The sequence below is a fragment of the Macaca fascicularis genome, chromosome X, assembly GCF_037993035.2.
Source record: "Macaca fascicularis isolate 582-1 chromosome X, T2T-MFA8v1.1".
NCBI classification, from domain to species: domain Eukaryota; kingdom Metazoa; phylum Chordata; class Mammalia; order Primates; family Cercopithecidae; genus Macaca; species Macaca fascicularis.
Genome location: NC_088395.1, coordinates 100,211,136 through 100,238,377, shown reverse-complemented (window position 1 = coordinate 100,238,377; position 27,242 = coordinate 100,211,136). Strand labels below are relative to the sequence as shown.

General features: G+C 34.8%; 1 protein-coding gene across 5 annotated transcripts in view; it reads right to left on the bottom strand.

Moving 5' to 3' along the window:
- Nucleotides 1-1,010: 1,010 nt before the first annotated feature.
- The window catches only part of FAM133A (family with sequence similarity 133 member A), a 39,482-nt gene continuing 13,250 nt past the window's right edge, over nucleotides 1,011-27,242 (bottom strand). For 2 of the 5 annotated variants that reach the window (XM_045383152.3, XM_015444228.4), the window contains exons 3-4: nucleotides 15,055-15,144; nucleotides 1,011-3,972 (exon numbers count right to left, since the gene is read on the bottom strand). In XM_045383152.3, coding sequence (XP_045239087.1) covers nucleotides 3,123-3,869 — 747 coding nt within the window. In that variant the 5' untranslated portion in view covers nucleotides 3,870-3,972; nucleotides 15,055-15,144 and the 3' untranslated portion in view covers nucleotides 1,011-3,122. Of the gene's footprint in view, nucleotides 3,973-15,054; nucleotides 15,145-17,112; nucleotides 17,242-27,242 lie in introns of those variants that run through there. The other 3 variants (XM_045383154.3, XM_045383153.3, XM_045383151.3) reach the window with 2 other exon arrangements.

The following is a 27,242-nucleotide window of genomic DNA, read 5'->3' as shown; positions in this document are numbered from 1 at the left end:
TCAGGCAGGAATGAGAAAGTCAGTTCAACATTAAATTACATAGATGATTTTGAATGGTTGTCTATATTTTCATGAGACATGATGTAGTTACAAACCTGTATCTCAGATTAAATATGTCTTTTTTTGTAAAATAAATAGGGCCAAACAGAAATGACTACAGAAATGTTACAATGTCAAATGAAACTTTTCTTCAAAATAAATTTGTAATTATCAAGAGAGTTGTCACAAGATAAAAAATAAGAACTCTAAATTTTATTGTTTCCTTATCTCCAATCTAAATCTTCACCTGAAGCCTGAGATGTTTCAAATTCCTTTTGTGATCAAAATTAAATTGTGAATTTAGAGTGTATCGATTTTTCCCATCTGCCATCTTCTTTCTTATTTACTCTCTCACTGCTGCCCTTTCCATAGCCAAAGTGAGTTGAATGTTATAGCTAAAGCTATACTCCTTACTAATCACATAAGGCAGATCACTAATAACCACTTTAGTGCTTTTCAAATAGGGACAAAATTATGTTGCTCTTAATTTAGAAGCTACATATTAAATGTTCAACTAAATCTATGCAGTCTATTATCCTCCATATTTCTATAGCACTTGTCTCTGCCATAAGTTCTATAATTAATATAAAAAATGCCATTCCTCTTCTTCATCAAGTCCTCATAAGTACTTTTAAAATTTCCTTCTCAAACACTTTACTGGAACTTTTTTACTGCAATCAACAGAATAATGTAGTTTTATTTCCTAGGCAGCATTTCTGATAAGCATGAAATATAGTAGACCACTCTCTCCCTCAATCATTACACAAAAACCAATGCAAATAAAATGAGTATTTCCTTCTACTATGGCATAAATATCACTTCTGAGTCAATCTGTAGACTATGGAAGAATGTGATACAAGGAGGTGAGATATTTTACATAAATAATGAAATAGATGTTCTAGAGTTCTGTGTTATTGGTCAGATTAGGTTAGGTGATTCCGCAGTAATAAAAAGACCCCAAATCTCAGTGGTTTCACACATAACAGTTTATTTATTACATTTAAAAAATGTACTGCAAGTCCATCAGCACTCCAGTCAGGTCCCTTCTATAAATAGCGACCTAAGGATCCAGGTTGCATCCGTCTTGTAAGTATGCCATTTGGAACATCTTGCTTTCAGGTCACCATGACAGGCAAAAGAAAACTGGAGGGTCATGCAGAACTTTTTACAGTCCAAAATAGAAATAGAACATCACTTCTGTTTACAATCCCTCTGCTTGAAGTAGTCAAATGGCATTGCCTAACTACAAGAGGTTTGGAAGTGAATGGGAGCAGATAGATATACGATGAGCTGTAAATGCTTTTGCCATATTCTACAAATAATATAAGCTTATAAAAAGCATTTTAATGAACAATTCTGAAAAACTCTATATGGATACAAAATATCCCATAAATGTAATAGTTTTTATCAGCATAAACATATATTCTTAGGAAAAAGCCAAAGTTATGAAGCTCCAAGGTGATCTAACATGGCATCACTATATGTTCCAAGAACATTAATGAGAGATTCCAGTATCTCCAATGCAAAAAATTTGGCAAGCCAACATGTTATTTATGTAGCAGATGTTTTTTATCCTTATAATTTTACTTGTGATTGAAGGTAGCTGAGATAAAATCTGCTATTTAAAAACAATAGCTATTGAGCCTTTCATCATGCCAAAATACTTTGTACCTATGACATTACAATTAGCACATCCTCCATCACAGGTGGTTTTTGAGACACAAATTTATAATTTATGTAACTCTGATATATAAAAATGTAAAGTAAAAATATTTTTTCACTTATTTTTACACTAGTGGTAAAAGTGAATCAGCAACAGATACAAGGCACCAAATTGTAGTAAAATATGGACACAGGAAGATCAATGATGTCATTATCACCTACATTTAACTTCTATATAAATTCAATATTAATGCTTAAGACAACAATCTTTTCAACAACAATCTTACTAAGATTTTGGCAGTAGTTTCATGTAACACACGGCGTACTAGAGGTCTGGCACTCAACTTGCGTACAGTAACCAGCTTCAATATGAAGGCATTACATATTTTTTTTAAAAAAACCTTCTCACATGCTAAATATTTTGGCAAGGGTGCAATTAAATACAGTAATGAAATTAATATAGCAAGGTTAAGAAACTACAAACTTGAAACTTATATCCTAAGCATAAATCATATCTTAAAAAAGGATCACCAGTTATATAGAATATGGTCAGATAATTAAAACTTAACAGTATAAAACATGCAAAAAAATTTTGAGAATATTTCTTAATCAAAAAACATCAGGGTCTGTTTAGAATGATTCCCATACAAAATGGGTATAAAGTTATTTCAAATCATGTAATATTGTAATACTAAATATTATTCAGTACTGTATAGTAAACAGTGCTGAAGAAGAGGTAAATTTCATAGATATGGGGGCTTACTTATGCTGTAAACTTCTGTCCTTCTTGTTCACTTGAAGCAGCATACAACACCCCAGAATTTCATAAAGTAAGAAAAGGATGGCTGCTGCTCTGGCAAAAATAGGATGTGTAAGAGTCAAAGGCACACTATTCAGCTAGCCACAGTGATTAGCAAACACTTACCCTTCCCACCCCACATGCTCTTTCCCCATGTAAACAAAGATTCATAAAAGAAAAAAGTAAAATGAACTAAACTTATCTACAAAAGCAAGGAATTTGAGACATCAATATTAAGTCCTTGCATCAAAAACACCAACTACAATTGTCTGGAAATTACGTTTATATTTCACTTATGATGATATTTCAAAGATGTATTCAAATTAAATACATTTAACCTTAGATACACTTTTTTTTTTTGTCAAAGTTATTCATTATCTAACACATTTTACTTTAATTTCAAACATTTTATTCACTGGTATGACAACAGAATTTTAGCTCTCAGAGGAATTAACCATTGGAAGGAAGGACAAGCAAACAAAGAAAAATGTATATTTAAGTTGCCAGCAGCCATTATGCGCCTTTCTGGCACAGTGGGATTTGACAGGCAACTCAAAGTCCAGAAATAATTCTACTAACACAGGGAAACTCGGCAAACTCATTCTTGCTTTTTTTCTTGATGTTATCTTGACTTGTGACTTGATCCAGACTTCTTTTTCTTCTTCTTACTACGTTTCTTGTGCTGTTTCTTCTTCTTCTTCTTTACTTTTTCCTTTGCTTGTTCTCGCTCTTCACACCGTCTCTTCTTTTTTGCTTGCACATCCTCTTCATAATCTGATTCAGATGAGGACTCAGATGATAAAGGTTTATCACCAGGATAACTTTTCTTTCTCTTCTTGCTGAGGCTTCTTATATCCTTTTCCTTCTCTGTTTCATCCTTTGACTTCTTTTTCTTTTTTACAGACTCCTTGCTCTCTGATTCTGATTCGTACGTAGAGCTTTGGGATGATTTGTATGAACGGTTCTTCTTTTTCTTTCTTCTTTTTCCTTGTTTCTTTTCCTCATCCTCAGAATCTGAAGAACTGCTTGAAGAATCAGAGCTTGATGAAGAAGATGAAGACCGACAAGATTTCTTCTTTTTCTTTCTCTTTTTTTCTCTTTTTTTAGATGAGCTCTCATTTCCACTTAATAATTTCTCTCTGCTTTTTTCAAGTTCTTTCTTCCAATTTTCATTCATTTTTTCTTCAAATTCAGCTAATGCTTTTGAGCCTGTTTTTTTATTTTCTAATTGTTTCTTTACTTCTTCCCAGGTGGGCCTGGGTCGATTTAGATAATCTTGGATTGTTGGGCCCACAGATTGAGTTGGGCCTCTCCATCTGGCCATTGCGATAGGATTCATATAGGCTACCCGATTATCCCGCTTCCCCATGGTGCCTGATGTTTCCAAGGGCAGACTCTCAGTTGCCAAAGAGAACAAAGATAGATGCTCTCCTTAAATTCTTTATTTAGAGAAATATTAAGCAAGCTCCACTCTGTAAGAGAAGCAGATGGAATGATTACAAATCACCTTTAATATAAAGACAAAAGAAACATATAAGCTTAATTGTTCACTGCCTATCACATAGTACAGTAGAAATTTCCAAAATCTTATACCATGGGAACAAACAATATATACATTTAAAAATTTTACATATTACAGACACTGTGGTATAAACATAATATAAACTAAAAGTGTTTCATGTACCTCATGTAAGATTCTGACAGACCCTTAAAATATTTAACAGCCATTTTCTCTCACATTGTATGATACTTACCTTTTTCCTTTATTTCATTCCTGCTTTATATAGTATTCATAGAGAAATTCATATAACTAAAATCTGTACCACACAGACCTTTGCCAATTCAGGAAAGTGCAACACAACCCTCTCCACTCCTTTTGACAGAAGTCCAGGAGTCATAATTGAAAAATCCTTCCCTCAACTGTCAAATCCAATACATTACTAAACCCAGATATTTAAACCTCCACAATAGGCCTCATATCCATTCACTTGTCTCCAAATATACTGTCAACTTAGTCCAGGCCATTATCATCTCTCACTTGGGCTATTAATCTCTAGTACCTAGTTAGTGTTTATTCTCCATCAAGGACTGCTTAGTGTTTGCAATGGATTATCTCATTCAATCTCAAGGCCAAACTATGAAGTTGGTCCTATCATTGTCTCTGTTTCACAGATAGATACACCGAGGTTTAGAGAATTCGAGTAAAACTCAAAATTTGAACATGAAGTAACATGGCTAATAAATGGCATATCCAGGATTTAACCGAAGGCAGTCTGATTCCAAACTCTGCACAAATAAGGCAACACCAAATTTTCTCCTTACATCAACCTCTTAATAGCATTTTTCCACCCTTACTCCCTTTTATTATAGTCCCACACTGTAAACAGAGGGATCTTAAAAAACTCCAGTGGCTTTACATTTTAATGAAAATCAAATCCAATCTCCCATAAAGTCCTACATGATGTGCCCTACTTCTGTCTCTTACTTTTGTCTTGTTTCACTCACTCTTTTTCTCAATTCTTTTCATTTGGTTCCTGAAACATGCTGAATTATAGGCTTAGCCAGCATGGCCAATTCCACCTCATCCTTCAGGTTTCAGCTTAAATGTCAATTCCTCAGAAAGTCAACTATTAGGTTAAACTATGTAAAACTATTTTATGGGACACAAACAGTTTAAAGAGCAACAACTTTTTATGGCTTAACCTTATACTAAAGTGGTTTGCCTCTCTGTCTAACGCTCATCTTCATTTTTCTGTATGATAGTTCATTGTTTCTTTTATTCAAAACATTTATGAAATTGGTAATTATTTTATTTCTGATTATTCTGTTATACGTGTAACCACTGCTAAAGGTCATGTGTGGCCTATCTTATTCACCATGGTGTTCCCATTACATGACATAGAATCTGGCCCATATTAAGCACTCAATAAATATTTTCTCAATAATAAACAAACAAATAAATGCATGGATGGATGGATGAGTAACTCTGGGAGTGAGGAAGATTCAGGGGGAGCATTCTAGAGGTGGTGATGTCTGTTTAGGGTCTTAAAGAATGAACAGGCATTTACCCAGAAAATGAGGAAATTAAGGACAATCTTGGCAGAAGAATCATGAGAAAAGAGCAGCAGATATTTAGTGCTGATGGAACCTAAAGATCAAGAGGGCCGGGGGAAGGAGGTAAGTTTGCAGAGATAAAAAGAAGCCTAAATATGGAGGCCCTCTTGGGTCATTTGAAAATCTTGGATTTTGTCCTATAGTTGATAGGGAGCCAATAAAGTCTTTTATATAGAAGAGAAAGATGATCAGACATATCACAGATTTTTCTATCAGTCTCCATCTTAAATGTGAACCTTTAAGTCAACCTAGCATACCGATCCATCATAAGCTCAATGCTATAGACATTTCAGTGACTCTTGATGATAGTTTCCAACATCTTATTTTCTGTGTTCTTGATCTTATGCTCCTTCCTCTTTAGTTATAGGCAGCCCTTTTACGTCTTTCTGTAATTTTCATTTTTACTCTCAAATATCATCGTGTCTCTGATTTGACCATCTGAAAATCTTAAATACTTCAGTTCATATTCAACTGGCAGCTTCTTTCTGTTACTTGACACAATAGAATAATCCATTCTAATTTCAGTTCCTTGAGACCTAGTCCTGACATCAGCTAGAAAGATAGGCAAAGGCCAGGTAACAAATGCTTTGGGTGGTATGCTAAGGAGGTTGGAATCTCTCCTGTGGGATTTACAGTGAAGCTAATGGGGAGACATTATTTTAAGCAGAAGAATGATATGGTCATATTTGAGTGTTTAAGGACAATTATTTACAGAGTAAAAGATGGACTGAAGTCAGGTTAAGAAAGAAGGCAATGAGATCACTTAAGTTTTCATGTAGACAAGAAATGAAAGAGTCTGAACTCAAACAGCGACGCTGTGAATGATAATACTGAGAAATATATGAGATATGTTGAGAAGATTCTATTGAAATTAGTGACAAATTGGATACAAAGGGTGAAAAAGAGAAAGGAATCTGGGGTAAGGCTCTGGCTTGACACATTAGACCAAAGGCAATGACAATGACTAGGTAATAGAGAAAATGGCACAGACTTCAAGAAATGGTTGTAGTTTCCATTTTGGACTCCTGAAGTTTGAAGTGTCTCTGAGATTTATGAATAATTATGCATGTAAAAAAGAGGATGTATGGGTATTGGCCCTTTGGAAAGTGATCTGAGTTAGAGATACTGAGCTGGCAGTCACTGAGTGATAGCTAGGGTCACGATAGAAAACTAAATTACTTTGCAGGGAAATTTCAAATGAAAAATGTTTGAGCACTGGATCCAATTGAACACCAACATGCAAGGGGTTGGCAGTGAATGAAAAACCTACAAAGTATACGCTAAGAAATTAGCCAGAGTGGTAAGAGCAGGACCAGTATTAGAAAAGAGTCACAGAAACACAGGGAGAATAAAGTTTCAAGGTAAGCGTAAGAATCCTTATGACTCTGTAATGTTTAAATTTTCTACAAAAAGCAAGTATCCTTACCTTTGAAAAATTCATAAAAATAGAAAAGATGTTACAGACAACAGTATTAAATGCAGCAGATCAGTCAAATTCAGATCTGAAAATGTCCATTATACTTAGCTATTAAGAAGTCATTAGTAACCTTTGTTAATGCAATCTCAACTAAGAGGTAAAGGCAGAAGCCAGGTGACAGTGGGTTAAAAGACTGAATTGAAAGGAGAATGTAGAGACCTAGAGTACATAGACAGAGTCGATATGGAAAGTAAAGAGATAAGAAGGCAACCATGAAAGATGTGGAGTTAAAATTCTTTTATGGTTTTTTTTTTTTTTTTTTTTTTTTTTTTTTTACATGAAGAAACTTGAGCATATTCAGAGGGCATCTAGAAGGATAAAGTACAAAGAAAACATGTTTTAAAAACATAGGTAAGAGAAGAAATAGCTAATGTGGCAATATCACAGAGAAAACAGAAAGGAATGAAATTAAACTCAGAGGTAGAAAGAATTTCTTTTCCCAAGAGCAGAGGCAAAGAATAAAGAAAGGGAATGGATGCAGGATTTTTTGGAGGGTGGTAGGAGGTAAAAGGGAGAAAGATGAAGTATTTCTCACATAATAGCCTTCATTTTCATTCAGTGGTAGGTGCCAAGGTCGTCTGTCTGCTAAGATTAAGACAGGATAGGAGTTTTGAGACCAGTAATTAAAATTTCGAGTAACAGCAGAGAATGGGAGAGGGTGTTGTCACCATGTAAGTATTGCTGGAGTTATTCTGAACTGAAGAATCTGTATGATCCTTTCCTAGAGGATAAATCATATTGAGAAAAGAGAAAAAGTAACACCAACAAAGTCTTTTGCTCAAATACTCTGTTTTAAAAGCATTGTGGCTTACCTTCTCTATTTCTATTATAGAACAAGAGTAACTTGATTTTCTGTACGTCTACTTATTTTCATGAAATACGGTAAAATCCTATAAAGGTTAGACGTAAATTGTGACAATCATGCTAGTAATATGGATATTATAATAATATTTGCTCATTGATTCTTACAATTCCCCTTTGATCATATATTATGTGCCAGATACTATGCAATGGATATGACAGTTTAGTAAAGGTAATAGTTATTACACAAATATGAAACAAATGAGTATATAATCATAATCATGATTGGGGAGATGAAGGAAAAGTACAGGATGCTATGAAAGAAACAGAGACATAATTCAGAAGGGAAGGTCAAGTCTGAATTACTGACATATCATCTGAGACCTGTGGCATAAACCAGAGCTAGCCAGAAAAAGCAGTTAAACAGGATAGGAGTAATAAAAGAGCCAAAATTGATTCAATGCCCCAAGCAGAAGGAATATCAGATGCTAAGGCCTTGAGGTACAAAGGACAAGCTGAATACAGTGCAAAATATTCATATTACTTTTATAAACTAGTAATCATCTCAATTTCTCCTTTTTGAAAATGATTATACCATCTGTTATGAAACATACTTAGGTAAATGTCAATATAAATGTAAGCTCACAGAAAAGATATTTTAATGTTTCACAATGTAGTTTCTACCACAAATATCACTAAAACTAGTTATTTTAAAGGCCACCTCTACATCATTTAAAGATTACAAATAATTCCAATGAATTTTCACTGAGATGCAAAATTGTAGATAAATTTTCACAGATACATAAATTTGAGTTGAAACATCTTTTTCAAAGTAGCTGGCAATTCCTCTAAGCCTTAATCTGAAACATTCAACTCTTCTGCAAATATCTGGGCATTTGGATGAGGCTCCTATTTAAAAAATCCTTAATGTTCTTTGTTCACACTAGCTCATGTAAGTTACCATGCTGCTGAAACAAATGCATCTTAGAAAGTTTCTGAAAGGATTTAAGATAGGCATGGGTCTGTCAAATTATAAAATGACAATAATCTTCACATATAACAATACCTTTAATTACCACAATATGTTTGGCCATTTCACATTGGATGATAATATAGAAAATAACAATAGTGCAATCTAAGTCACAGGATAAATGAAAAATAAAGAGGGTTTTTTGGAAAATTTAATCATATATCATAATTTCCATGAAATATATAGCTCTAGCAATGGTGTGTAATATAATATCTTTTTTTCCCTAAATAAAAGCCAAGCATGAGCACATCCTATTCTAGTTGTCAACATGACTGTTCTGAAGCAGAAATTATCACTCTTATCCTGACTGGAATCAACATGGTAGAAAACTGTGCAGTGTGGAAACAATTCTTCTCATGTATATTCCCTCCAGCATAGTTCTGTCATGGAGCATTAGTCATTCTAAGGAAAATGTGAGAATTTAAAATATGTCTTCCTCTTTCTTCCCTCTACAGAACTGTCAAGTGACAAACAGTCAATCTCTGCCATCTTAAGGATGATATCTGAAAGCTTATAGAAGCAACAAAATATTGTAGATGGAAGTGATAAGATAGAAAAGCATGATGTGAGAGGGTAGAAGCTCCAAGTATAAATTTTTGTCAAATGTTTGTTTTGAAGAAATGAGCACTTCACCCTCTCATTTACCTTAATATAGTAAGACATTTTGAATTTTGTGTTCAGAAAAACACATCATCACTATTGTTTAGCTTTTATGCCAATCAAGTGATATGTATTTTTAAACATGCTTTTTATTTAAAATAGTTTTAGGTTTACAGAAAATTTGCAAATATTGTACAGAGAATTCCTGTATCCCCTGCATCTAGTTTCTCTTACCATTAATATCTTACATTGATATGGAACATCTACCACAACTAATGAACCAATACTGACACACTATTGTTAACTAAAGTCCATACTTATTCAAAGTTCCTTAGTTTTCAGCTAAGTCCTTTTACTGTCCCAGGAATCCATCTAAGATGCCATATTACAAGTAGGCATCGTGTCTCCTAGACTCCTCTGAACTGTGGCAGAGGAATTTGTTTTTGATGACTGTTACTGTCTTCAGGAGTAATCATCAGATATTTATTTTATAGAGTGTTTATTTTATATTTATTTTATTTTATTTTATTTTATCTTTGAGACAGGATCTCACTCTGTTGCCCAGGCTGGAGTGCAGTGACACCATTTCGGCTCACTGAAACCTCTGCCTCCTAGGCTCAAGCGATTCTGTTGCATCAGCCTCCTGAGTAGCTGAGACTACAGGCACGTGCAACCACATCTGGCTAATTTTTGTATTTTTTTGTAGAGACAGGGCTTCACCATGTCACCAAGGCTGATCGCGAACTCCTGGACTCAAGTGATCCACCTGCCTTGGCCTTCCAAAATGCTGGAATTACAGGCGTGAGCCACAGTGCCTAGCCTAGAATGCTTTTCAATTTGGGTTTGTCTAGTACTTTTTTTATCATAGCTATACTTAGATTGTAAGTTTTTGGGAGAAATAACACAAAGGCAAAGTACCATTCTCATCACATCATATCAAGGGTATGTACTACTAACTTATCACTAAGGTTACTAACCTTGATCACCTGACCAAAGTAGTATTTATCAGCTTTCTCCACTCTAAGATTATTCTCCTCCCATTTCCATACTGTACTCTGGAAAAAAAGTCACTATGTGCAGCCCACACTTACAGAATGGGAAGTTACGTTCCAACTTCTTGATGGCGATATGCCCACATAAATTTTCTGGAACTCATCTGTTACAGGAGATTTTTCCATTCATCCCCATGTGTTAAGTCACTTATTTATACGAGTATGGATTCATGATTATTAATTTTATACTTTGGGTAATATTTCAATACAATTTTATTTTGTTACTTAAACTATTCCAGCTTTGGCCATGGAAAGCTCTTTTAGTTAGCTCCTGTGTCCCTCTGACATTAACTCCCTCATTTTGTTTCTTAAGTACTCCCTTACTTGCTGGTTCTTACAAGATGCTCCAGTATAATTTTGTATAACCCTTGCATTAGCCCTAGAATCAGCCATTTCTACAGAGCCCAGGTTCCTTTTACTGTAGAACTATAATAGGAAACAAGACCTTGGCACTGGGTGTGCTCATTGCTATTGGGTATTGTTTCTTCTAGGCCTTCTCAATGGACAGAGCTACAAAATATATAAAATGTTTTCAATTCATTCAATCACATATTAAGTTTAAATTAAGTACTTGGCACCAGACAGGAATTATTTAAAGATGATATATAGAATACTGTGTTGACTATAACGGACATCTAGGTGATATGACTGTGTTACCATCGACAAAGTCCATTTATTTCTCAAGTAGCAGGAATGGATCTGTCCTGTATATACTTCTGAAATTATTTGAAAGTCTAAGAGTATAGTCTAATAAAAAGAGTAAAGGTCGTCAGAGAAACTAAATTCACAAGCTTTGTCCCTTTAGCACTTTACCCTAGTCAAGAAGTCATGAACTAAATAACAACAGTTTCTATAGTTCCAGTGTCAATGCTTTAGGAAATCCTCTGTAGAAAACCATTATATACACAAATACCAAATTCAAATATGCATTTTCCAAGAAGGTACTTGTTTTGAAAATGCATTTCATGTTTTGGATACTCACTAGCAACTTTCTTGATTCTTTCGTGACAACAGATTTTGCTCTAGAGCACTATGTTCAGATATAGTGGGACATGACTATACATGAAGTAACCAAAATGTCCTAGAGCGCTGAAAATTCCAGCCCCTCTATTCCACGGGTCACCTTACATGAAACAAATCTAATAAAATACTAGTTTCTTTCCATCTGTGTGATATGACTACTCATATAAAAATACACCCCAAACAAATAAGGTTTGCCCTATGTTCTCTGCCCATTGTCCTCGCTCCTATTTAACAAATGTCTTGTAAGTTTTGTAGAAATCCTTGACAAGGTTCTTCAAATTACAATCTTATTAAGCTAGTGTTGTTCAGCACTGAACACCTAAAATCAATTTTATTTTGATTTGACCAGTATGCAAATGAAAAATTATTTCAAACTTTCTTGGTGAGATCAAACTGGATTTTCCATTTATTTCTTATAATTTCATCTACATTTTAGTTTTAAACTAAAGCAATATATTTTATAGTAGAGGACCATAATACACCCTTTGAGGCAATGCACTGTGCATACAAACTGATTTGCAATCTAAAATATGTCAACAATTCCCTAGCATCTAGTGCCAAGATACATTTGTCATCTCATCTAACAAGTTATCAAAGATAAGGCCTTAAGCATAGGAAGCAAAATACCAGGGGAGTTCTTTACTATTTTTCCCAGTGAACATAATTCAAAACATATCTATTTGTGCATGGCTTTAAATAGCATTACTTGGTTTTACATGTATCAGTGCCTTCTGCAAACTGCCACTCCCACATAAATTTTTTAATGTATTTCTGAAAACAGAACAGAGAATTTGATGCAAATATACTGGCTGAGAAACAGCCAAAAGTAATACAGTTATTTATTGAAGCTGGATATACTTATATGAGTTTTAGATTTTCTCACATTAGAAATGTCTATATATATGTACATGTCCTTAAAATCCAAAGGCCAGAGTACATTTGTTAACATAACTAAATTATAGATGGCTACTGAAAATAATAGCATGGAATGGTCAGAAGCATCAAAAACTGTGCTAATTGATATTATCATTATCATACTGGAATCAAAAAGGACTACATTTCCATAACTGGCATGATTTGAAAAACCAAGTGGAGGGATCACTCAGTATTCATCCTCAGAGGGAGAAAATTTAAAATGGAAAAATGTCTTAAGCTGAGGTTGAAACTGGATGGCAAAAATATATAATCTGAATGTAGGTGATTCATTCATTCACTCAACAAATTTGTACTGAGATCCTACTGTGAACCACACACTGGTATTAGAGAAGGCTTTATGGGGCTTACTTTTTTTTTTTAACTTTTTTTTTTTTTTTTTTTTTTTTTGAGACGGAGTCTCGTTCTGTCGCCCAGGCTGGAGTGCAGTGGCCAGATCTCAGCTCACTGCAAGCTCCGCCTCCCGGGTTCTCGCCATTCTCCTGCCTCAGCCTCCCGAGTAGCTGGGACCACAGGCGCCGCCACCTCGCCCGGCTAATTTTTTGTGTTTTTAGTAGAGACGGGGTTTCGCCGTGTTAGCCAGGATGGTCTCGATCTCCTGACCTTGTGATCCGCCCGTCTCGGCCTCCCAAAGTGCTGGGATTACAGGCTTGAGCCACCGCGCCCGGCCGGGGCTTACTTTTTAGAGGAGGAAAATAATTAGCAAATTTGGGTTTTATTCCAAATATATCAGAATGAGTCTAACCAGGACTTTAATAGAAAATATTGGGAGTGGCAGTTGGGAGATGGATAGAGGAAAAAGTTAAGTGACATAATGAGAAAACAGGCAGATAAATCTAGAATGTAGAAGATTCCATAAAACAAACAGCTGATTTCTTCTAAAAATCAATTTCATGGAATAAAAGAAAAATTATTTTAGGAAAAAAACTTTAAAGAGATATAAGCGTGATTTAATCCTAGTTCAATTAAAAAAAAATGTATCAGAGACTTCTTTCTAGAATGATGAAATGTTTTCAGATTAAGATGATGGCTGTACAACTTTTGTAAATTTGCAGTAAATCATCAAACTGTACACCTAAAATAAATAATTCTCATGGTATAAAAACTCCAATGAAACTTAAAAACTGGGTGCAGGCATCGAAGATATCTAATACTGATTAGGCATTAGATGATAGGAAAATAAGTAGCTTAAATATGATAATACTGAGATTACAGAGAATGCCTTTATTTTTAGGCAAAATATGCTGCAATATGTGCATATGAAGCATCATGAGGTCTGTAACTTACTTTCAAATTATGCAGCAAAACAGAGAAAGCAAATAGAACAAAATGATAAAAGTTCTTGACTCTAGATTATGGGTATATAGGTGTTAGTCTTCAGGTTTTCCAAGTGCTTAAAAATTTCATAAGAAAAAGTTGGAAAATATATTATTTTTAAGAGATTAAAAGAAAGTCACTGGAAGATATTAGGTAGGGAATGACAATCTGTTGTTACTGGTCATATTAACAAACAAATTGGACCTGCTTACTATATGATTTGATCAGTTAGACAGAAATATCTCAATGCTGTGAATACTGAATACATTTAGTATTTATTAGAAAAAATAATTGATGATGAAACTACAGATAGACTTGGCCTAATGTCATGTGTGCGGCATTATGAATAGTGGTAATGCAATTCACCTTTCCTTTCTGCTTTCTCTGTCCCATCTTTTACCTTTCAGTTTTGGCTAGTTTACTTTTGTTACGCCAAACACATAAAAGTCAAGAATCCCTAAGGTACATGGCATAATAACCAAAGACCTTAACTAAATCTATGAACTCCAACCTAAATAATTTAGCCACTGATTAACTCTTCCTCTTTATCTTCTGCCAAATTCATTCTCCCCTCTGTCTGTACTTCAAGCTCAGTAGCTTCTTTCTGTCAGTATCCCTGATAGGCCATATTCCCTCTGCCCAAGACCTTTTCAAGTACTATTCCCTCCCTAAGTGCAACCTTAGTATCATTTACATAGGGAAGTCTTTCTTGATGTCCTTGAAAAAGTTAGGTGTGGTAATTATACTCTAATTATTTGTGTAATCATTTATTTAATATAATTTCCCCCAACTAGATAATGGATTCTATGAGGAAAGGATTAATGTCTTGAGAGTTCACCACTGAAGCTCTCAAAAAAATAAGCAAATATACATGCTATTATTTATCTCATTTATAAACCAAAAGAAACCACCTGTATTAACCTCATTTCCTCTAAAATCTGTTGCTCCATTTCTCTGCTTACTGTTTTAGCAAAACTCCTGGAAATAGCTACTTACAAAAAGTTTTCAACTCCTTTCTTCTCAGTTTCTCTTGAATTCATAGCAATGCAACTTTCACCTCAACCACTCCATGGGAATTTTTCCTGTCTAGGTTATGAGTGACCTCCATGTCACTAAATCTCATGATCAATGATTATTCTTCATTTTAACCTCATGGATTAGCGTAATTTGACAGAGTGGATCACTCCCTCTTTCTTGAAACACTTACCTCAATTGGCTTCCAGGATAACACACACTCTAGGTTTTCCTCTCACCTTTCCCAGCTGCTTCTTTCTAAGTTCCTTTTCAGGTTCTTCCACTTTTACCACAGATAAATGAGAAATAAGATAATGTTTGTCAAAGTTGTTGCACTAACATGGCAGTAAATTTTAGGTTACAGAACTAAAACTTAGAGTAACGAAAAATATAAGAAAATTTGAAGAGGTACGTGACCAGAACAAAACATTGTTTTATCAGGCAAATTAATCACCTTTTTTAGAAAGTTACAATTAGCACTTTCTTACCATTATTGTTATTTATTCAATTGTAAACAACTATCTACTATAAAGAACTATAGATTGGTCCCTGCTCTCCCACTTTTTCTACCTATAATTGTCTACCTAATGTATTCCTTCCTCACTGCCTATTGAAACCACTCTACCCTCAATCTAATCATTGTTCTAAAACCCAATTTCTTTAAACAAAATTCTTCCCCATCACCTATACTTCTTTTTTATATTTCAATAGTACTTTAAACCTAATAAAGTAAATTAATGAAAGAGTGACTGCGGTAATATTTATAAAATAATTTTCCCCACCCTAAGTAATCTAAGAAATAAATTCATTTTTAATGATCCTCAGTTTCTCTAAACTTTGATTGTCAAAAAAAAACCTGATGAATATAGAACTCTCTTACAGTAAAAACAGCTATTCCTACAAAACAGGGACTCAAAGTATGGTCTCATGACCATGGGGATCTTCAAGATCCTTTCAGGGAGTCTCCAAGGTTCTCCTTTTTCTTACCATGTATTTTTGTAAGGTCTGATGTTCTTCATATACTTCAACTAAAATATCATATCACAACAGACTGAATGTAGAAACAGATAAGAGAATTATTAAGCTAGGCATTAAGGAGATTTTTAAAAATATGCAATAGTATATCTTGTTTTCCCTAAATGTTTTTAATTTGGAAAATAAAATTATATTTTATAAAATGTTACCTGATTAACAGGTAATGTGTTTATTCTTGGTATTTTCAAACGGGTTAAATATTGTAAACATTTCTCAGTTTTACTTCTAATACCACAAATATCAGTAGCTACTATATATCAGATATTATTTACCACATAAACAAATGCTTTCTAAGGTTCTTGGTAATTTGTAACAGCGTAAAGGAATCCTGAGACTAAAAAGTTTGAGCAACTTCGCTCTGAAAAAATGTTTCTCAAATAATACCCACTGACCACCTGCCTTTTTTTATTCAAAACATATTTTTATTTTTAATATATTAACTTGCCTATTTTATATATATATATATATATATTTTTTACATTTTCAACATGGACTCCAGTTGATTGTTATACACATTAAAATTAGAAAAATCAAGGGAAGGGGTATATAGACTTTGAAGTCTGATTAATTCAAACTCTAGCTCGGACACTTCCTGGTTGCAACCCTAGCCTATACTACTCTTTTTTTTTTGAGACGGAGTCTTGCTCTGTCACCCAGGCTGGACACAGTGGTGCGATCTCGGCTCACTGCCAGCTCCGCCTCCCGGGTTCACGCCATTTTCTTGCCTCAGCCTCCCGAGTAGCTGGGACTACAGGCGCCCACCACCATGCCCGGCTAATTTTTTGTATTTTTAATAGAGACGGGGTTTCACTGTGTTAGCCAGGATGGTCTCGATCTCCTGACCTCGTGATCTGCCCGCCTCGGCCTCCCAAAGTGCTGGGATTACAGGCATTAGCCACCGCGCCCGGCCCCCTATACTACTCTTAAGCAATTTCCAGCTCTTAGTTTCCCCTCCCCCTATGTCCGGAATCCTATTCTAACTGCATATATTCAATTAAATAATTGCTCATCTCTTGAAGAAGCTCCAAGATTTTGTATCAGAGAAGTTTTAGAGGCAGTAATCTGGGTCTGAGAGAAAGGACACTGGAAAGGACACTTGTACTTCCGTAAGAGGCACGTTGTTTTTACTTAAATTGTTTTGAGGTGGCTATGAGAAGATGATGGCGATTTTAGTGGGATTCTGTTTCCCAGGCTACCCCTTGCCATTGACACTTACCTATTTGCTTCTGCTATAGAACAGCAAGGGCCCCCTCAAAGGATTTTATTTCCTGTTCTTCACCTCCAAGCATATGGCGGTGAAGACGGCAGCCATTTTGTCTTGCCCTAGCTACAACCCGAATCAGTTATTCTTATCAAACTGCCTGCTACCTCCTCAATGCTCTTTGTGGTTTGAATACACAGTTCTGACCAATCACAGGCTTAGAACTGGTTAGAATGTTTCAATTCAGTCAGTTAACAGAAACCTAACAGAAACCCATGACATTTTGCCCAGCGGTGAACCATCCTTTTAAGAAAGTTTTCCTCTGTATAAGAGTGCTGCTCATAGTTCATTAACCCTCCGGATGAGAATTATACAGAGCGATGTTTAAAAATGCAGATTCCTGTGTTTCATCCCAGACCAAGTGTATCCGAATCTCTGGGAATAAGACCTAGGAATTTAAAAAATGTCTTCGGGGCTAGGCATGGTGGCTCATGCCTGTAATCCCAGCACTTTGGGAGGCGAGGCGGGCAGATCACCTGAGGCCAGGAGTTCGAGACCATCCTGGGTAACACGGCGAAACCCCGTCTCTACTAAAAATACAAAAATTAGCTGGGCGTGGTGGCGGGCGCCTGTAGTCCCAGCTACTCGGGAGGCTGAGGCAGGAGAATGGCGTGAACCCGGGAGGCAGAGCTGGCAGTGAGCCGAGATCGCAGCACTGCGCTCTAGCCTGGGCGACAGAGTAAGACTCCATCTCAAAAAAAAAAAAAAAAAAAAAAAATTAGCCGGGCGTGGTGGCATGTGCCTGTAATCCCAGCTACTTGGGAGGCTGAGGCAGAGGAATCGCTTGAACCCAGGAGGCGGAGGTTGCAGTGAGCCAAGATTGTGCCATTGAACTCCTGCCTGGGTGACAAGGCTGAGACTCCATCTCAAAAAAAAAAAAAGTCTTCAGAAACTAAAGTCTGAAAACCATTGCCATAGGAAAAATTTCACATTAAAACAATACAGAGAATAGGAAAAATATACATATTCTCTATCATCACCTAGTTCTTTTACCAATTGCAAACAGATGGATGTTGTCACCAACATGCCCTTCTATATAGACATATTTGTTTCCTTCCAGTTAGACACTGCTATTCTGTCAGTGTCCTAGTAGTACCGGGAGTAGTGAGGCTAATTCTCCCTATCTAAAGTCATAAGATATTTAAGTATAAATCAGAATGCCCGTGCAATAGCTTATACTGGTAAATATTATAAACACAGGAATGTTTAGTTTAATAACCAGCATATTCTGTCTCTATTAGAGCATATACATACTTTTGTATGGATATCACACATTAAAATCATAATCAGAGTTTTCCTTGGTGAGCCTGGAATCATTAAAAAGGGAGTCAGTAGATTTTTTTAATGATCACTGCCTCAAGGTTTAATTTGATGTACTTACCATCTCCATTATTGAGATGGGGACTGGAATATTCCAATCTACTAATCAGGACACTCTCTTTCCTAGACAGTGCTGGAAACCTGCAGCCAGCTCTCTGATTTTCCCTAATGGAGTTTTCTTTCTGATAATTCATTCTCCTGTTAAATGATTAGATTTCACTTTTTCAATTTATAATCACGGTCTATTTGTGTCTCCTTCAGACTCAATCAAAACTCTGGGTGCTTCCAAATTGAATTATCTACTCACCAGTCATCTCTTGGGTTAATTTTGCAGGTGTTTTATCTTACTGGGGATTTAAACTTTTCCTAATTTCACCTTGAATTTCTGACCCTTTGAATTGATTTCACACAATACATCGAATTTTAAAGTACAAGCAATCAACTTTTAAAGAGATCTCAAGAATATTTAGTATAAAGTTTATTATTGTAAAAATCCCATGGCAGAAGTTTTTCATTGTGTTATATTAACTGGAGAATATTTTCAATGTGGTTTACTGCATCAAAAGATATTCCATATGAAACCATTATAAACAAGCATGTAACATCTTTCTCAAAAGATGCTCAGTAATATTGACATTTTTCATCTGCATTTTGCATTTCTACCTGTGCTTCTCTTGATCTTACTCTCACCTTCTAAACATATAAGATGATCCCTGTGCTGCCAACCCAATATTATTTTTTCTCTGTGCTCACTTGTTCTTTCCCTTTAAAAAAATGTACCTTGGGTTTTGTAAAAGGTCTAAAATACAGGTGCTTTATTGTACTGGATAATAACCAACATTTTAACTTTAACAAATATTATATTCATAATCTATTATCTAGGTAATTCTTTATTCAACTTTTTACACTGTGGAAATACTTCAAAAGAGCAATTTCAAAGAAGCAAATGCTAACCTTGTTGTTATTTCAAAGTTAAAACTTTCTTATAAAACTTTTATAAGAAACATTAGTTACAAAAAGCAAAAGCAGTAAAATTATTACTAAAATGCATGGATGCATGCTACCTTTAGAAGGGGTTTGGACTTCAAAAAGCGTTCTAATGTTGCATCTTAACTTGTACTGGTTATGAAACCATAGGCTGATCTTTTAGCCTTTATTAGGATAGTCTTCACATTGGTACAATGAAAAAAGCTGTCTCTATCTTGTGAGTTTTTGTGAAAATCAAATATGGCACTAATATGAGCACACTTCCAAAAGGCAAATGTGTCATACTGATGTAATTTCATATTGTTGGAATTGTTAATATTAAGAATTATCATGCTGTCAGAAGGATATAAAGGGAGGACCATGTGGCTCTATTTAACAAAAATTCCAAAGCAAATTTTGAAATTAAAGAATATATATCTCAGTGACATTACACTCTCTCTCCGTCTCTCTCCCTCTCTCAGGTCAGCTTTTAGGAGAATCCTATACATAATACAGATGGCTATGCAAATATTGTACACTGGGTTTGCCCAGCTTGCATACATATTATTTACTCTTTTCTGTGTCCAGTCCATCTTCCATACTGCCAACTCTAGTTACCTACTTTAAAATAAAACCCTGACTTTTTAAAATGTCATTAGTTTGTCAGAAAGACCCTGGCTTCCACTTGCTTCTCCAAACTCATCTCCCCTTAACTTTCTTCTTCTTATTCTCTTTTCTTCCTTGACTCATCACTATGACTCCTATGCTACAGCCCTAGAAAATACCTTACAGTTCCTCAGATATTTCTGGGTCTTTTCTAACTCTTTGACTTTAAACAATCATCATTGTTTCCTTTCACTGGAAACCTTTCCTTTAATCCCTGACTTTTCTGGTCCTCTTAGTAGGAAATAATTTCCTTCTACCCTATATTTCCATGACATGTTGTTCACTCATTCATTCAAACAGTATTTATGGAGTGTCTATTATGTTCCAAACACTGTGTTAGGAAATGCTTATAACACGGAGGTAAACAATACTACCATGGTTCCTAACCTCACAGATTTTATGGATGTTCATATTAAATAAATCACAAGTAACTACATAATTAAAAATATGACAGTGCCATAAAGGTTCAATGGCAGCACATTACTACTGCCTAGTCTACAGGATCCTTAGGGCAGCAATGATGATTTATTCATCCATTATTTCCTGTGGTATTGAACACATAAGAAGTGCTGGAATATATCTTTTGTTTACTTAAATTATGTAGCCAATCTCAGTAACTGTTTTATCACCATGCTAAAACATAGAGTCTATTCAATACAAAAAAGGAAACTATTCAGTAACCTAAATGTTTTGTCTTTATAAGACAAGTGGTAGTTTAACTGTTTTTTTGACTGAATTGGCATCTCAATACATATTATGTTACTGAGCATTTGGAGCTAGAAGCACTTGGAACATAAATTCTCGTAAACATACACAGATGACAGAACTTCCAGTTATGACTAGATGAGAAGATCAGGAAATCCTTTCCCCCAAAAGTATTACAGGTTGAGTATACCTAATCTGAACATCAGAAATCCAAAGTGCTTCAAAACCCAAAAGGTTCTGAGTGGCAACACGACATTCACAGGAAATATTTATTGGAGCATTTTGGATTTTGAATTTTCGATTAGGGTTATAGAATCGGTAAGTATAATGCAAATACTTACCTGTATAAGCGTGGACAAAATTAACAAAGCAACCATTTTGGTACTCTGGAAATTAACCAAAAACCTACCTCCATTTGAGAAGCATTTATGCTTGAAAAATCTCTGACTTTTGGATAAGAATAGTAAGTAACTGTAACCTATAGCTGCTCCCATACTCCCCACCCCCAGCTCATTTAGCTCAGAGGTTCTATCAGGACTCATACAATGAAAAAATAAAACATTACTGAAAGAAATTAAAGAATATCTAACTAACTAAAGAGACATTTCATATTCTTGGGTTGGAGGGATCAGCACTGTCAACATGGCAATTCTCCCTAGTTTGACTGATAGATTAAATCCAATGCCTACAAAAATACCAGCTGGCTTCTTCACAGAAATTGACAAGTTGATCCTAAAATGGACATATTGATTGGAAAATTCATATAAGAGTACAAGGGATCCAGAATAGCTGAAACAATCTTGAAAAAGTAGAGTAAAATCAGATGACTCATACTTTCTGATTTCAAAACTTACTATAAAGCCAGTTAAGACAATGTGGTGTTGACATATAATATAAATAAGTGGAGCAGAATTGATAGTTTAAAAACAAATCCATACATTTATGGTCAATTGATTTTCTACAAAAGGACAAAGACAATTCAGTGGTGAGATAGTCTTTTCAACAAATGGACATTTGTATATCCATCTTTTTTGGAAAGAAAGAAATTAGACACTTCACATCATATATAAAAAGTTAACTCAAAACAGATCACAGACCTAAATGTAAGACCTAAAGGTAAGAGCTAAAGTTATAAAATTCTAGAAGAGAATATAGGAGAACATTTCCATGAGTTGGGGTTGGGCAAAGAGTTCTTAGGTAAAATATTGAAAGCATGTTTCAAAGAAGAAAAAAAATTATAAATTGGACTTCATCAACTTGTGTTACTCTAAAGTCATCATTAAAACAACATAAGAGAAAATATTGCAAATCATACATCTGATCATATCCAGAATATTTGAAAAACTCTTACAAGTCAATAATTATTAAGACCAAAAAATTAAAAATTGGCAAATAATTTGAATAAATATTTCTTCAAAGAAAATACACAAAATGGTTAAAAGGGATATGAAAAGATGTTCAACATCATTCGTCATTAGGGAAATGCAAATCAGAAGTCAACAAGAAACTACTACATATACACTAGAATGACCATAATAAAAAAGGCAAATTATACCAAGTGTTGATGAGGACACACAGAAAGTGGCCCACAGTGCATTTGCTGCTGGTAATGTCATATAGTACAGTCACATTGGAAAATATTTTGGTAGTTTCTTAACAAATTAATCACAAATACACTATACAACACAGCAATTCTACTCCTAGAAATATATCCATGAGAAACAAAAACATGTGTCTACACAAATACATGTATGTAAACATGTATAGTAGCATTACACATAATAACAAAAATAACTGGAAACCGTCCAAATATCCACCACCTAGTAAACAGATGAATAAAATGTGATACAGTCATACAATGGAATAGTATTCATCAATTAAAAAGAAAAACTATTGATCCATGCTATAACATGGATGGACCTCAAAAACATAAGTGAAAGAAGCCAGGCACGAGGGGGAATATACTGTATGATTCTATTTAGATAAAATGTACAGAAAAGGCAAATTTATATAGACAGAAACCAGAAGAGTGTTTGCTTAAGCCTGGATGTAAAAACAAGTATTGACTGCTAACAGGCCCTAGATAACTTTTTGGGGAGACGGGAAAATTCTAACAATTATGGCGATGGTCACGCAGCTCTCTATAAATTTACTAAAATTATTAAATTATACACATATAATGAGTGAAATTTATGTTATGTAATTCTATTTCAATAAAGGTTTTTAAAAAACACACAGGGATATAGTAAATGAAAACAATTTAGTGGATTTTCTTAAGTCCTTACTTAGCTTTATTAGGCTCACCGTATGCACCGATTTTCGTAATTTCTACTTCTATACTAACATTCTTTACACCTAAATCTATATCTCCAGCCCTGACTTCTAAGCCTTTTTTTTTTTTTTTTTTTTTTTCCAGTTTTCATCTCATACAGTTGGTTACCTCTTATACTCCTCCTGGCAAAAGGTAACTCCTCCATCTCTTGTTTTCTTTCTCAATTTTCCTATACCTGTTAGTGGTACCTATATTTTCCCATGTTTCTCACAACTTCAGTGTTGTCTTCAGTCTCCTTATCTTCATCCCATATTAAATTAGAAACCTAGTAAAACTGATTTTCTCCAAAGCATCTCTTAAATGTGCCCTTTCCATTGTCTCATCAAATAAGTCTTGCTGGTTTTATATCCTTATGCATAGGTCCTAAAGCAATCTACCTCATGTTCTATCTTCATATCACCACAGTCCTTGAAAACTTGTAGTGTCTTTAAATTTACATATGCATTTTTTCAACCAAAAATATCTCCTGAAAAAAAATACAGATAAACAAAAAATAACCATGGAGTACACTACTTATATGTAAACATAGTTAATACCGTGTTGATTATACTTCCAGATATTTTAATGCATATTTATACCCTTTATTTAAAAAAAACAAGTTTATATACATAATATTTTGTAACTTGCTTGCATGACTAAATACTATATCATGATCATTTTTCTAAGTCAATAAATATTTATCACTATTGACAGCAGATTAGTGTTTCTTTGGATATATGGACTTTATTGTATTTAATCAACTATTACTTTTACCAAAATTTTTAAAAATTTAATTAAAAAATGATTGCTGTGGCCAGGTGCAGCAGCTCATGCCTGTAATCCCAGCACTTTGGGAGGCCGAGGTGGGAAGATCACCTGAGGTCAGGAGTTCGAGACAAGCCTGGCCAACATGGTGAAACCCCATCTCCACTAAAAATACAAAAATTAGCTGGGCATGGTGGCAGGCGCCTGTAATCCCAGCTACTTGGGAGGCTGAAGCAGGAGAGTCACTCGAACCCGGGAGGCAGAGGTTGCAGTGAGCCGAGATCGTGCCATAGCACTCCAGCCTCGGGGATAAGAGTGAGACTTCGTCTCAAAAAACAAAAGCAAAAATGAAAAAATGATTGCTGTTACCTATTATATTAAATCTAAATTTATAACCGTTGTATTCTCCAATACCATGTCTATATTTTCCAACATAATCCCTTTATGCCAGACAAAGCAATCTGCTTGTACCACACATACATATATATATAGTTATATATATACATGTATATATACACACATATATGTGTGTGTATATACGTGTATATATATATATAGTTAAGTCATGCATTTACATTTTCTTATATCCTTAGCACTGATATTTAAAATTTTTACATTATTTATTTTACTTATTTATATAATTGTTCTGGGGGTGTCTCATACTTGTATTTTTTTCTCTCCTAAGTCAGATTGTGAGCTACTCCTAAAGCAATTTTCAAGTTTGTTTTTTCTGTCCCCCCAAAGCAATCAATATGGTGGTACATATACAGTAGGTAATTAAATTAGTATTGATTTAAATTAATGACTCACATTCTTGCATTCATTCATCATAAGTTCATTTGGCAAAAATGATTTCGAGAAAATGAAATGAAATGAAAAAACTTTTATTATAAGGTAATGAACATCTACTACATACATAACACTGGGTTATCAAGAAAACAAATAAATAAATGATACATGATCTCTCCTCTCAAGGGGTTTATAATCTATATGGGAAAAGTGAGGCACATAGTTAGACAAAGATACAAGACTACCATTGGAAAAAGATATTAACAAGCAATACATGATTAAAAGAAAATGAGGAAACAGAAAATCAGTGATTCAGGGACCAGAAAAAGGAGAACTAAGCCTTAGAAAAGATAAGTTGAATATTAAAATATGAGAGATTTGGAGAAAAGGCAACCCTTACACACTACTGATGGGAATGTAAATTAGTATAGCCATTTTGAAAAAACAGTTTGGTGGTGCCTTAAAAAACTAAAAATAGAACTACCATATGATCCAGCAATTCCACTGCTGGGTATAGATACCTCTGCCAAAAAAAAAAAAAAAAAAAGAAAAGAAAAGAAAAGAAAAATCAGTATATCAAAGATGTATCTATATTCCCATGTTTATTGAAGCAATTTTCATAATAGCCATGATATGGAATCAACCTAAATGTCCATCAACAGATGAACAGACAAAGAAAATGTGATATACAAACATAATGGAATGCTATTCAGCCATAAAAAGAGTGAAATCCTGTCATTTGCAGCAACATGGATGAATCTGAAGAAGATTATGTTAAGTGAAATAATCCAGAGACAGAAAGATTCCACATGGTCTCACTAATATGTAGAATTTAAAAAGTTGCTCTTATGGAAGTAGAAAGTAGATCAGTGGTTAACAGAGGATGAGGAAGTTAGTGAGTCCGTCTGGGGATGGGAAGAGATTGGTCATTGCTACAAAGTTACAGTTAGGAAGAATAAATTCCCGTGTTCCATTGCATAGTAAGATGACTAGAGTCATCGACAACGCATTGTATATTTCAAAATCGCTAGAAGAAAGGTTACTGAATGTTCATCACATAGAAATGATGTTTAAGGTGATGCATATGTTACTTGCCCTAGTTGATCATTATGCAACATATATACATGTACCAAAACACCATGTTGTAACCCATAAATATGTATAACCATTATGTGTCAATCACATATCTTTTTAATCTTTTAAAACATTTTTAATTATATTTCAATAGTTTTTGGGGCACAGGTGGTCTTTGGTTACATGGGTAAATTCTTTAGTGGTGATTTCTGAGATTCTGATGCACTAATCACCTGAGCAGTGTGCATTGTACCCAATATGTAGTTGTTTATCCCTCACCTCTTCTCATCCCTCCATCCGAGTCCCCAAAGTCTATTATATCATTCTTATGCCTTTGCATCTTCATACTTAGCTCCCACTTACAGGTGAGAAGATATGATATTTCTTTTTCCATTCTTGAGTTACTTCACTTAGAATAAGAGCCTCCAGTTTCATCCAAGTTGCAGCAAAGGCCATTTTATTCCATTTTATGGCTGTTGTATATATACCACATTTTCTTTATCCACTACTGGTTTATGGGCATTTAGGTTGGTTCCATATTTTTGCAATTGTGAATTATGCTGCTATTAAACATGCATGTGCAGTCATACATCTTTTTACGAAGTAACAGGTCAAAAGCATTTCAGGCAGTGGGAATGGGCTGAGTGAGAAAAGCAGATAGGAAAATTCAGGGCTTATGCAGAGGAAAACTAAGTTTGAAAAAGTAGGCTGAGGCCAGAAAGTGAATGGCCACGAATGCCTGATAAATGAGTCTAGATTTGTTAAAACAGCCCTTCACTAAGCACTATTATGTGACTGGTGGGTCACATGCCTAGTGGGCATCTTTTGTACATTAGACAATGGAAATCCATTTCCTGTGTCTCATGGCACTCTTGTTTTCTTTCTACAGTAGTCAAGTGAGACTATGACCAGCAGCCTCATCCTCCTATAGCCAAGTAGCAAATAATTGGATTGAAAATGACTGATGTTCCAGTTTATCTCAGCCTCAACATCATGATTAGACTATTCTGGCTATGGGGCCATGTTGTACTCCCTGTTTCCTTGGTCTGCAGGGCTACTTCAGTTTCTGCCTGTTTCCACACCTAACTCACTAGCCTCCCATTGATCCTGTGAGACCCTGATATTTTTCCAATGAATTAAATATTACATAAGTTAGCCAGAGTCTATTTCGGTTGCTTGTAACTAAAAAGTCCTAATTGACATAGCTATGTATTATTTTCCACGTTTCACTGAAAAGAAGACTATGTATTTGTGAAAGTAAATTCCCAAGGCTACACAGCTAGCGACTGGCAAAGGTGGGTATGTTTGACTATGGAATCTAAGTTGTATAAAATTACCTACTAGAGGCTATGTGGCAGGCCAAAGTTTAAACTCTAAATCTTCAAAACTGATGTTCTTATCTCTATGTCATGCTGGCTTTAAATGAGAAATGACTGCAGATTTTAGAGAAGGGAATGATATGAAGAAAATTACATTTTAAAAGGGTTAA